Genomic DNA, 14,246 nt, shown 5'->3' with positions numbered 1-14,246 from the left:
ATGACGGGCCGTCGCCTAGTCGACCTACCGTCGTTTGGGTCGTCGATTGGCACTGCCTGGCAGTGTTGAGTTCTATGTTGGTGTCCTCCTTTAGGCCCCCTTTTAGTTACTATGTGGAGTCGTACCCAAACGTTTCCAACCCAAACATATTAGTTTTCCTAACACATGAATTTCATCAAAAAGGAACAAGTAATACTCGACGAAAAATACAGACACACAACGTCATCTCAAGGCAAGCCTTTCGAACGTCATGGACGTTCCTGGATGTTTGACCTCCAAACTTCACGAAACTTGACACCCTGACTATGTACACTATAATAAATCATTTAATTTATAAGATAATTAATCACATATCAACAAATAAAACCACATATGAAGCATATAGGTCACTATGTCGTCGAACGTCTTGGTCGTCCCTTGACGTTTGACTTCCAATGCACCTAAACTCTTAGAAACCAATTCAAATCCACATTATAAACCATTTTAGTACTTTATACCATCACAAAAACCATGTTAGGATATAGCTTCACCTAAGTCATTTTCTGGGTCTTACACCCCAGCATTTGCAATCTCTTTCTCGGCCTTTCGTGCCGTTACCCTTCGATTATTCATACCTATATTCACAATAAAATATTTAGGTGAAAGCACATATTATAAGACTCTAGAGTACATTAATATATGTATCAATATGTTAACATTTGGCTTTTATATTGTATGTTCCAACCAACCCAAATAAGTACTCATAACATTTGTATTCTTTTATGGTTATAAACTTAGGGATAAGTGTGATAATTTCTGTAAATGAGATGGTTGTTCCTATTATGATCTCTCTTTTGGATCAAAGGATTAGTAAGTTTCTAAAGGGTAAGGTTCAGAAGGAAAAAAATGATTGGTTAGACCTAAGTTGTGATTTGTCAGGTTTTACATAATGGGATTGATTAAAAGGTACTTATTAGATAGGAAGCATATGAGAACGAAACTTTAATTCCATGGGCCAAATATGTATGTAGAGCTTCTCATTAGAAAGAGATGGGATATGTAAAATTCCCTAAAAATAGGAGTAGGGGTGATATGAACATGCTATAGAGGAGTGAGATAGATGGTTATGAAAAAGTGGTTGCTAAGTGTATGAGGCAAGAAAATGATATCAATTATTCAACCCTAAGGATTTATAATGGCGCACCTTGGAACAACTTTGTGAACCTTTGTTGGATAGCCAATATTGATTCAAGTCTTGATATTTGGTCATGATAACAACAAGAAAAAAAGAGGTGAATATACTTAGATATAAGATACATGGGCCTTGTTCATCCACCCCATTAGTACAAAAGAGAAGTAGAGAATTATACATATGAACAGATTTCCCTCAAATTGAATAGAGATATTACTGGATTCATTTAATATTTTATGCCTGCAGTAAATCATCAGTCCCAGTCGAGCTAAGGGGAGGAAAAATTTATCATGTGCTAGTTATTTTTATTTGCTATCTTGCATGGGGAAAGAGTCGGAGCACCCACACATTTTTGAAGAAAATCTATTAGCATGCTATAACTTTATGTGTACCTGACATTTGCATGTCATTAGAGTTCATGTTTTATGGTGTGTTCAAGCTTCAGTATTGATTTTCTATTTCGACCATCAAGGGATACCAGGCATTGTGCATGATATAACACAGCTAGTTATGAGGGCGAAGTTGACCTCGGCCTCCTACTACTTGAGGATCTTTCTTTTCTATCTTAATTGTGGTATATATAATGAGCCAGAGGGAAGCAAGGTTCAAATACCATAACACCTATAAGAATTTTTAGGAGACTGGAGAGAGTAGATGGGAAAATCGATTTTATGTGTTTTGAGGTGGGTAAAGAATATGAGCAGAACTGTCCACCTGTCACTTAACACTTAAGAAAGTGTGTTTGCATTATTATGGTAGAGTGTCTCTATATATCTCGTAGTTTTGAAATATGGTTTGTTATATAATTATACATGGTGCATGTTCTATTACTCATATAATTGTATGTCATTTGCCCTTTGTGCATTACCTTCTAACAATTTACCTGATGTCATAGAATGCGTGCATGTAAGTGTTATCCACTTTAGAGAAACCTTTTTTATTGTGATATGTTTTTGTAAGACCTTCCTACATACATTATTTATTGTACTGCTTACTACCCACATGTCATTTTTCATATTGTGTGGGTACTACAAGATAATAGATCATATTGTATGGGCAAAATTAGTGCTAGTGGGTTATATGAATCACAAATCGCTTGTTTACATGTCATTTGCATCATCATGCCTCGTAGCCTATTTGGTTTATCATTACAGATATTATAGCTTTTATGGTTATGTGTCATGTCCTCATGTAGTCAATTTCCTACATGTCTTGTAGTTCATTCGTTCACACGCTACCCTATAGTTTATATGCGTGTGTGCACCACATATTTCCATCGTTTAATAATTCCAGTATATTATGCACTCCCTTTTGTGCTAGTTTGCATGTGTGTCATACCCAATGTGCCTTCTTTATCTATATACTATGTCACTCTGTGCTTATTGACATGGGTTTTGAAAATTATGGGAAAATGTTTCCTTGTATCATTATGTAGTGAAGATTTTGACAAGAAAAGGTTTGGAATATATTTAACTTAATCACAAAAATAGATAAATAACTTAACATATTCAAAGGTGTGGCATAAAACTTTAGAGATTATATTCAAAATCGTGCGTTTTATAAGTCTCACCTCTAAAAAGCGTTATAAGATAAAAGAGAAAGGATAGTAGTGCCCCGATAGGTTAGGCCTATGATTTTATGTGTTTGTTTCATATACAAAAAATAGGGATATATACTTAACCCAGAAGCTAAACTCAAATGTGTAATCTCCTCTGATGTTTTGTGGAAAGAATAAAAAATAACATAATATACTAGAGAATAGAATATGGTAGGAATCCTAAGTACCCCTCCAACCTTCAACATAAGGATCATGTGGTTCCCCTTATATGATCATAACCCTTCAAGCATTTGCTCATTTGATATGTCATTTGCATGTGTTGTGATTATGTATATTAAAGTACTTATTTGTATGAGTTCTACTTGTGTATATTCGGTATTACATGGTCTAGAAAGGGTCTAATTTGTCATTTTATTATTTTATGAACCCATATATATGAGATTTCATGCTAGACTTGTCTATACGTGTCCTATGTATAATGGGAACTCTCGCAAATCTTCAAATGATACTCCAAGTTTAACCAAACTATCAGCTTAACCCATCATTCCAAGATGAATGATCAAAGAGGGCAAGGATGTAACACCCTCATATTCTACTAGTACTAGTCTATTTATAGGATATTTAAAAAGTTCCCTGTAGTATACTTATGGACTAAGTTTCCTATGCAACTAGTGACAATAGAATAAATTTAAAGTCAATCGTCCGTATGTATTAATATTACCCTATGATGTTGAAATCGATGGAAGTATTTGAACTAGAGATCATAAGGTTTTATTTGAGTAAAAGTTTAAAGTGACATAAAGTATATAAGTTTTAAGTTATGTTATAGTTATTAAATTCTAGAAATGGAATAAAATATTGAGGTGCTTACTTAATTTCTCTAAAATTAGTAGGTCACAAGTAAGTGCATCACCTACTTTGACTTATTGACCAGCCAAAGCACCAAGTAGCCGCATCACCTAATTTGACTTACTGACCAGCCTAAAGGACCAAGTACTAAGAATCTTTTGACCATGTTATTGGGCCTAGTACACAACATTTACTTGCATAAATCTGGCCGGACCAAGTTGATTAGAAGAGTAAGGGGAAAAGGACAACCAAGGCCCAATCCTTCCAAGACGATGAGAAATAATTTGCATGGAAAACTAGATGCATCACCTACTTAAATGTGTGGTCTAAATTACAGACACATGTTTATTGCAAATTAAGTACAAGAAAGGTGGCAAAAGTCCCAATGTTCTTAAGTATAAAAAGGCCCAAGTGAAAAGTCCAAGTAGGTGGATCACGTACTCGACAAATTCTGGTCCAAAATGAGTTAGAAAGTACGACAAAGAAGGTCCATTTAAAAGGTTTGATATCAGATTTTTCCAACCATTTTTACTTTGACTAAAAAATATGACCTATGGAGCTTTCTCTCTTCTATCTTTTTGCTTCATACAGTACTATTAGTGTTCTTGAATATTAGGCAGTTGAAGCTATTGGAAGGTATAATTTAAGACAAGTTATGGAGGACAACCTTTACCTTGAAGAATCCAAGTCTTAGCAAGTGGTACTTCTGTCAAGGAAGGTATTCTACTGCAGTTTTCTCCCTTTTATGCTTGAGTTAATTATGAAACCTAGTATGTGTTAGGGAGTTGGAAATTATTACTTTTACATGGTATAATATTGGGGAGGATATTCTGGTGATTGATACATGTTGGGACAACCATGGAGGGGAGTCGTCTTGAGATTCATTTATGATCTTGTTTGAGCACTTCAAAAGTAATTATATCTCTTCAAGTGCTGGTGATCAGAAACCATGATTCATATTACTTTTGTTACATTATTATGGTTAAGAATTGTTTATATGTTATAAAGAGGGATGTGAATTTATAGTGGGGAAGTTATGAAAATGTTAAAGGACTTAAATATTGCAGGGAATTATTGGGAGTACATGATACGAAGGTTGTACAATATATTGACGCGATTTAAGAAAAAGGGAAGAAGGTTAACATTGACTAGATAAATTGCATGCTTACTGCTTGGTTTCTTTTTTGGTAAGACCAAACAACACAAATTGATTGATTAGATATTAATGCTAGTCTTACGGCCTATTTTATTATAAACTAGTAATCTAAAGGGATGGAGTTTAAGTCATAAGTTTTGAATTGTATATCAAGGTGTGCAAGGCTATTTGATTTCCTATTTCTTTGGCATGAATCCAATATTTGTATTACAAAAACTAATCTTTATAAGTTCCCTTGGTAGTGACTAATCCATAGTTGCACTTCCTACTCCCTAAAGCATTAAAATGAGTACTCTAGTATGAGTTTGTAACAAAATGTACGTTCTTACTCTACCAATTATTAGCATGCAATGGTTAAACTTGTTTCATCATCAAAGTACCCCTGGCAGTAATTTACCTTATATAAATCAAAATGATCCTAGATTTTACATGGTACATATGTTTACATATTGGACATAAAATCTGCCTATATCATGTCAACTTGCTTCAATTATCTTTATATATGCCATCTTGTAACATGTTCATATATTCCCTTCCTTTGTTATTAATCCCATTGTGTTAGACTATAATGTTACCTCAAAAGATCATTACTTTGTCTATTGTACGTTATATGTACTTACCTGAAATATGTCGTCCTTAAGTAGAATATGACCATGTTCTCCCTTGGATCCGTTTCATGTATACCTTGTGTTTAATAATAGTTTGTGAGTATTAGGCTACCATATAGAGTTCAAATATCTTTGTTGAAAGATAAATGTCTTCACTTGATAGGTGCTTTGAGATGTAAAAATGCTTATTGAGTCATATAAGCTCCTAACTATTATATGTTCAATTCACATTTACTTCCCATTAAATTGTTATTATCGTAAGTCCATATTCGTGTATCTTGTACTACTGGTCCATAGTTCCAAATCTAAGCAAGGATTAAGACAACGAAAAAAACAATCACAAACAAGTTATAAAAATCAAAAGAACAATCTCAAAAGAGTTATGAACATCAAAACAACAATCTCAAAGATTATGAAAAATCTAAGAAAAGCAATCTGTATAATATGTGTGGCAGCTCATGAGAAAAAGCCTAGCATGGATGATCCCAATTGGTATAAGAGGGTGGAAGCTGAGGGGCAAAAGTGTAGCATGGACCGATCGAAATTGGTGAAATAGGGAGGCAGTTCAGGGGCGAAATCCTAGCATGGGCCGATCACAATTTTCAAATTCTGAGGAAAACATCCTTGGGGTTAAAAATTCCTACTAGGGTTCATCCTCTTGTACCGCTGATCAGCTGGTCATTTGTATCATATGGCTTATAAGGATTATAACATTGAGAAAAATATAGAAAAGATATAACATGCAAGATCCACAAGTGTAAGCAAACGTGGTATCTAATCCTTATCTATTGGTATTTGGTTTCACTTAACTCTCATTTTAATATGGTTGTTTTATTCCTTAAATATTAATTGCATTCTTTTGTACTAACGTTCCTTATTGGGGATGATGCATTTGATGCTGCAGGTAGAAGTATTCAACTAGTAGATCTCACCAATGAAAACGCATAATACTAAGCGGTTCTTGGTGAGATCCTTTTTTGATTTGGGGCTTTGCCGAGTCTTTACTATGTTATTTCATAGGGGTACACAAATATGGATTCAAATAGAGGGTTTGTAGATATTGTAAACCTATTATCTGTATTAATAGTTTCATTTGTCAGATGTATCGGTTCAGCTAGTCAACATGTGTTGTATATGAAACTTCTTATTAGCAAAATCTAGATGTATAGTAGTTTAATTTCTCATCGTAGGTCACTTGTAAAAAATGTGTGATATGGTAATTTTTTGCTTAATAGTGTTGGGGTGTCACATACTTGTACTTTTCGCTTGGGACTTTGAGGTGGACTTAAGTCTATTGGGCATTGGCTACCCATTTTCCCCTTATTCTTCTACTCAACTTGGGAAAGATTAATACAAGTAGGTGGTAGTGTACTTGGCCCAATTACATGGTCACAAAAAGAGTCTTAGTAGGTTATGCACCTACTTGGTAATTTGGAATGGTCAATAAGTCAAATGTGTTAATGTATTAAAGTGGATCCAATATAAGTTATCTCAACATAAATAGTATACAAACTAAACGTCCCCTAAAAATTGATCATTTCTTTAATTGAATTTTATAATACCTTTTTTTTGTTGGAAATAATACGGAATTTGAAAATATATTATAAACATGTACTTTAATATGATTTAGAAGTTATGATTATCAAAAATCTTAGGAGTAATGAAAATAATAAAAAAGTAATTCTTTGATGTGAATACTACACCATTTTCGGCCTACAGCAACACCACGTAAGTGTAGCCTAAACTAGCAAAAAGTGTGGCCTTTGAGAAAAGGCTACACTTTTGGACATTCAGCAACACTTTTTAGGGGCTGCCCAAAAGAAGCGTAACCTTTGACATTAGGCAACACTTTTTAAATGTTGACATCTTTGGCAACAGTTATAAAGCGTAGCCAAATAGGTATAAGGGCACGCTTTGAAGACGTGCATTAGCAACACCTATTTTTTGTTAGACTACACTTAAAAGCGTTTCCTTTTCAGATTTATTGGCCACACTTAAAAAGTGTTGCCTTTTATTGGTCATCTATTGCAACATTTATAGAGTGTAACTTTATATCTCATCTATTGCAACACTTATAAGGTGTTACTTTATATGTCAGCTATAGCAACACTTAAAATTCTTTACTTTATATCTCATCTATAGCAACACTTATAAAGTGTTGATTTTATATCTCATCTAGAGAACACTTACAAAGTGTAACTTTATATCTACCTAAAGCAACACTTACAAAGTGTAACTTCAACATTTATAAGCCTACATGTAGCACAAATATATATAATATATTTACATACATACAAGTGACTTAAAACACAAAATGAAATAATTAGTCATTTAATTGAAGCTAAATATTTCAAATACAAAATGAAATAATTAATCATTTAATTGAAGCTAAATATTTCAAATAAACTTCGAGAAATATTTCATGTACAACCAAAACATAGAAAGTGATTGCTTAAAGATCTCTAATATCAACAAGTTCCAAAAACCCAAAAGTGTCATTCAAACGTATATGACAACAATACAAAAATTTCTTCGTCTTTTGCCACAATGGATCGAGTTTACATCTCGCCAAATTCAAATTCAATTACCTGCATTTTCCTGCACATTTAAAATAAAATTATAAGTTTGTGAATTAATTGTGGAAGTGCATAATCAGAGAGAATTCACTGTAAGACAACCAATCCAAATCTAAATACAATTTCAATGTAAAAATTACACACAAGTAGTTCAAACAAACAAGTGATGACCACTGGAAACAAGGTTCATAACATAGTTTAGAAGTGTCCACAAAAATCAATACATAACAACATGACATGATATTTTCAAAGAACTGCAGCATAGTGCAGCTGCTGAAGGAAGATGGGGAAGTCTGACTAAGTGTGGGGTTACGGAGACCATGACGGTCCGTCGTGACTTTGACGGTCCGTCCTGTAGGTTCGTTATGAAGTTCAGAGAAGTAATCCCAGTACCCATATTCCACGAGTTTAACTAAGTGTGGGGTTACGTAGTCCACGACGGTCCGTCGTGACTGTGACGGTCCGTCCTGCAGGTTCGTCATGATGTTCAGAGAAGTAATCCTAGTACCTATATTCCAAGAGTTTAAAGAGTTTTGGAACGGAGACCCTCGACGGACGTGTCTGTGACGGTCCATAGGTGGCAGCGTAGTGCAGCTGTTGAAGGAAGATGGGGAAGTCTAAGTTTGGGGTTACGGAGTCCACGACGGTCCGTCGAGTCTATGACGGTCCGTCATGCAGGTTCGTCATGAAGTTCAGAGAAGTAATCCCAGTAATCGCAGTACCCATATTCCAAGAGAAGTAATCTCTAGGGCAAGGTTCATCATCAGACAGTGAACAAAAAAGACACAAACAAAAAATACAGACAAGAGAAATTTTTAGTAAGAAGAGAAGGAATGCTATAAAAACACACAAACAAAATCTTGAACAAGGTAAAGATTTAACAGACAGTGAACAAAAAATAGAGGACCAGGCTGCAAGAAAATCCCCTGCAGATTTTCCTCTCCAATTTTCTCTGCCTTGTCTGTAGTTTAGACAAGTAACCATTAAGGATCTATCAAACATAATAAATCTACCCACAAGATCTTCTATTAATGGTCAAGCTCTAGATGGTTTCTCTACCCTACAAAGGTAAAGGTTTGCAAACCATTAAACTCTATACTAATAACAATAGTATTATAATTGTCTAGCATGTAGACATTTTAATCACAGGCTGCAGCACATTAATACTAACAGCCACAACCACCTAGCTAACAGACACCAATATTAATAAAATAGCAATAGCTTCATAAAGGTGCAGACAGACCATTAAAAGACCAGCTACAATATCCTTTACAATGAGCTGGATTCAGAAGCTAAAGGTAGAAAATAGTGTCATCATTTTTTAATTGAACACCATTGGCATCTGCCATAAAACATAATGTGTTAGCCACAGACTCCTCAATTGCACAATACTAAAAGAACAGTTATTCAACTAACGATTCGAATGCTTAAACCAAAAACAAAAACATTCTTAACAGTTATAAATTGGTGGACTAAACTTAGACAAGTAAAAATAAGTTATGAATTTCATTACCAAGAACACCAACTAAACGAGAAGAAAAACAATATTGACACTATTAACAGAGAATTTGAAATACAAAATACCTTTTGAAGAACCGAATCTTGAGCTGACCCCGAAGAAAAAGGAAGATTTGTGCCTCTTACAGCTTGTGCACTACTTGCATCAATAGGTGAAGCAAGGTTAGATCCAACACACCCTGGTATATCTTGAAAATTCAGACCAGGGTTGTTTTGCAGCAATTGAGTGAATAAATGTCGCATTTCTTCTCTCAATTCTTCCTTTAGAGAAGTGATTTCATCGGCATGCTTTTGTTTTAGATTGTTAATTTCCTCATCTTTCTTCAAAGAACTTGTTGTCATTGATCTACCATAGCACCTAACTCGACCAGGCTGCTCCTTTCCAAACACTGCCCTAAATGCATCATCAGCTGTTTCCCCAGAATTTTGGCGATTTTGAAGTTCAGCCTATTGAATAAAATTGGCATCCATAGTGAATTGTAAGTACTATTTCATTTCCAATCCTATGATAGCGATCAAGCATTAAAACATTATGAGAACTTTTCGTAAAAAATAATTAAACAATGTCGACAAATAATTGATATCTCCTCGAACTTGCACAAGAAGAAGAAGAAGAAGAAGGCATACGTGATTAAAATTTAATGTAGTCAAACTCCCCACAATATAAATTTTAAGCCTGAATAAAGTTCACTAATAATCCGCTTTGAAAAACTTACTATTGCAATGTGGGTATCATCCTGGATTTCCTTTCCCGTCTTGGTACGAGTTGCAATAAATATTTCAGGCTTTGATGGTTCTTCGTTGTTGTCTTTGGCTGCACGCTACATAATATATCAAAAGAAATTTTAAAAAATCAGTAAGTTCTTATAAAGTACAAAAAAATGAAAATCAAATTTTGTATGAAATGTCAGCTAAGTATTACCAATGCCACTCGTACTCTAGCAAAATTAATAGGTCCCATTCGATGCCTCCACTTTTGTTTTTTCCTGTTTTGAGAATTCATCTCGCATATAGCCTATTGTTAAAAACAAAGAGATAATTGAATTGATATGTATAAAAAGAATAGATATGACACAGAATTAGTCGATGAGTGGAAATGCACCATTTTAACCTTACTTGAACAGTTGGGTGTTTCCAATACTCGATCAACTGGCGGAATTGATTATGTGGAATGCCATCAGGACATTTTGCTAGCATATCCTCAAGGGTACTGTTTTTATCAAAAAAATTCTTTTTAATTTTTTGCTTGTGTCGCCTCCAAGCATCACGAAGACCAGTCATCACCCACTTCTTTCCTTCTACTGGAAGTAGAAATTTGGACTATGCAAAATAAAATATATTTAGTTTAAGTAAGTAAAAAAAATATGAATTCTCAAGAGTTGTTGTTTTTACATTGACGTATTCCCGCATGTGCTTTTTAGTATCATTTTGCACCACATGCCAACTAGTGTACATCAAGCTGATGAATCTAGGATTCCTTGCAATTGTTCCTATAAAGTTGCTTAATTATGACACTATCTTATTAGTTGGTCCCACCGCTTATCCTTTATCAAATGTCACCTCCTTTCTTTCTTCCAAATTTCTTGCATGAATATCCTTACATGTTGTATGTCCTCGAACTTTTTTTGGTTTCGACATTTCTAGATTGATGTAACAGACATGAAATAAGATATTTCTTTTATAATGAGTTCTAAATCTTACAAGGTTTAAAACATACGTTTTGTACTACAATCAATGTCAATTTCCTCTTCTTGTGCCACACGATCATCCAATCCTTTGTTATATTTATTAATAATAGGAGTATGCATAAATTCGACATCACTTGTTGTGTTGTTGTCACGTTTTGTTTCATCATCTTTGTGTATCCCTTGATCTTTTAGAAACTGATCAAGAGTACTAGCTGGTATGACTGGCTTCCTCTTTACCTGTTTGCAATTCGGTAGATCAGGAATATCATGTCGTGCCTCTCTATTACCTAGTGTTGTTCCAGTCGCATGTGCTGAAGCAGTAAAATCTTTATTGAATGACGTATAGAACCTAGAATTATTCATAGGAAGTTTAGTTCCATTATCTTGAATGGACTCTTCAAATTGAAATAACCTCTGTTTAGTTTGTCCTTTCCCTGCAATCATGCGTGAGGTTCTAAGCTCTTCCCTTGAAGACGATTGAATGACTGATTTGTGCCCAAGCAATTTACTCTTTCCTTGTTGTGGAATGAAATCCTCATAATTCTTTCTTTTATGTGATATTGGTTCCTGCTCTTTCTTAGCTTTATCATTGCGTTCATTTGCAAGTTGTTCTCTCTTAATCTTGAATTTGTTGGCCAATTCAGCACTTGATCGGTATTGCATATCAACATCCAGATTCTTGAATGGACTTTGAGCTTTGTTTGGATTCAAACCCTTTTTATTTAGCATTGTTGATTGATTCATTGTTTTTGCTTTGTTTAAATCTCTTCAATTTGTTTCCCAATAGTAAGTAAACCTACAAAATAATAAGATTGTTTAAGGGGAAGAAGTAGCAGGACGGATTCAAATTGGAATAACTACATGAACAAACAGAAAAAATTGATAACATATGAAACAAGAGGCCGTTGGCTGCATCCACATTTAAAAACTGGAGAGCTTCTTATTGCTTAAATTAATAAAAGGTAAAGAGTTGTACCTCTCTCGGAGCGACAAACTCAGGACAACGACCAAACCAGAAGCAACTTCAAACTACAGAGTTGAATGCCTCTAATGCCAACTGCCTGATAATAAAATGAAACCAGAAAGTATATAAATAACAAACAACCAAATAAAGCAAAAATAAGCTAGAAGTATTGGTTCCTCAATAAAATAATAATCAGATAAGAAGGCAACATATTACATTCCACAGATTAGATATATTAATGTATTTTACAAAAAAAAACTATTATATTACAAAAACAGTGAGTGAGCACTATATGATCATCACAACAATAATGAAACTCATGGTGTGTCTTATTCAGACTCTTCTTCAGACTCAACTTCATCATCAGACTCATCTTCAAACTCATTTTCAGACTCGTCTTCAAACGCATCTGAATACTCATCTTCATACTCATTTTCAGACTCATCTTCGAACTCATCTTCAAACTCCTCTTCATACTCGACTTCAAGTTGTTGATTGACAAATTCCTCCACAGGCACATCAATGATTGTTTCTGGTAAATCAGTCCTTGTTAAGAGTACTTCACCATTATCTTTTGGTATAGATGGACCCTTCGAATGTTCAGATGATTCATTTTCATAACTTTGTAGGAGATTAGATTCAACTTCATCACCCATGTTAAACAAGTCTCTTGGAACAGTCTTCATAACATAATGTTTATCTTGATCATATGGATCTTGCACATAGAAGCATTGGTGTACTTGAGATGCAAGCACAAAAGGCTCTTCCTGAGAGCATCTCTTGTTAAAGTAGACATAAGTAAGGCCATAAACATCTTTTTCAACCTCATACCAATCACACTTAAATAAAACAACCTTAAAATGGCTGTAATAGTTTAATTCAACAATATCAACTATTCTACCATAATAAGTCAAATCTGCAGCAATCGGATTTTTATCCTTTGAGCTTGCAAAGCTTGTAGTTGAGGCAATTAGTGTAACACCACTATTTTGTGTTTTACGCCTTGCATCACGCTGCCTAACATGGAATCTATATCCATTTATGAGATACCCAGAATATCTTTTTGCAACAGAATTTGGTCCTCTAGACAATTGTTTTATCAAATCAGGCACATCCTCTTGCAAAGCACGAGTTTCAAACCATTGAGAGAAGTTTTGACAATGATTCTTGGCTTTGCTCCATTTAGATCTTCGTGACTGATTATTAACCTCTTGCTCATGCTCTCTACAAAACATTTACTATATTTGTTAAAATAATAAATTAAATAAGATAAAAATTAATTATACAAAAGGAATGCTATATTCAAATTAAGGTACCTAATATATTCTTGAACATCGTCACAATTTCCCAATAAGTATGCATGTGCCTGACTTAGTGACTTGTCATCTAAAATGATTGGATCAGTTTTCTTTGCTCCTAAAGGAACTCCTTTGTTAGAAAACAAACTCACAGGTTCTGCGTCACTTGGGTCACATTCATCATTGTTTCGCGCTCTCCTATTAAATCTGGTATGCACACCCCGATGCAGACATTTTGAGAATAAATTCATGCAATCTATTCCCACTCGTGTCTCTACTATGCAACTTTCTGTAAAACGCCTATTGCGAATGTATGATTTGAATGTACCCATTTCTCTTTCAGTGGAATACATCCATCGATTTTGCACTGGGCCGCCTAATCTCACTTCATTCACCAAATGAATAGGCAAATGAATCATGATATCAAAAAATGAAGGAGGAAAAATTTGCTCCAACTGATTTACTTTTTCTATGATCTCTACTTCTAAGCAATCCAGTTCCTCCAATGTGATTACTTTTTGGCACAAACGATGGAAGAAGGAACTTAGACGAATCAAAGGAATAGCCACATGATCAGGAAGAATGCTTTTAATTGGTATTGGAAGCAACTAATGTAACATGAAATGAGCATCATGGGTTTTATAATTAGACACCTTTCTTTCATCCAAGTGCACACACCTAGATATATTGGAGGCACTACCATCAGGTAGCTTGGCTGTCTTTAAAACTCCACAAAAGATGGATTTCTCTCCATTTGTCATTGAGAAGAATGCCTTTGTAAACTTTGTTCTCTTACTATCTTCTGTATCTTGTGGATGAAGGTTCTTCCTGATTCCCATATCTTTCAAATCATACTGTGC

The 14,246-nt window shown here is 34.5% G+C and overlaps 1 protein-coding gene across 1 annotated transcript; it reads right to left on the bottom strand.

Annotated features, from left to right (window-relative positions):
* Positions 1-9,141: 9,141 nt before the first annotated feature.
* On the bottom strand, positions 9,142-10,634 carry LOC107001224. Its single transcript, XM_027912109.1, has 5 exons — positions 10,553-10,634; positions 10,359-10,451; positions 10,153-10,257; positions 9,503-9,883; positions 9,142-9,210 (listed from the first exon to the last, which is right to left on the bottom strand). Exons 1-5 carry the CDS (start codon positions 10,631-10,633, stop codon positions 9,142-9,144), a joined length of 729 nt encoding a protein of 242 aa, XP_027767910.1. The 5' UTR covers position 10,634.
* Positions 10,635-14,246: the final 3,612 nt, after the last annotated feature.

This window comes from Solanum pennellii, chromosome 10, assembly GCF_001406875.1.
Source record: "Solanum pennellii chromosome 10, SPENNV200".
Lineage (NCBI taxonomy): Eukaryota > Viridiplantae > Streptophyta > Magnoliopsida > Solanales > Solanaceae > Solanum > Solanum pennellii.
Note: the sequence above shows the minus strand (reverse complement) of the source record. Positions and strands in the feature narration are given on the sequence as shown.

Coding starts and splice junctions, on each gene's coding strand:
- LOC107001224 (XM_027912109.1), bottom strand. CDS start 10,633: ATGCTAGCAAAATGTCCTGATGGCATTCCACATAATCAATTCCGCCAG. Junction 10,452..10,552: donor GGAAACACCCAACTGTTCAA/GTAAGGTTAAAA, acceptor TTTTAACAATAG/GCTATATGCGAGATGAATTC. Junction 9,211..9,502: donor AAGATTCGGTTCTTCAAAAG/GTATTTTGTATT, acceptor TTCTACCTTTAG/CTTCTGAATCCAGCTCATTG.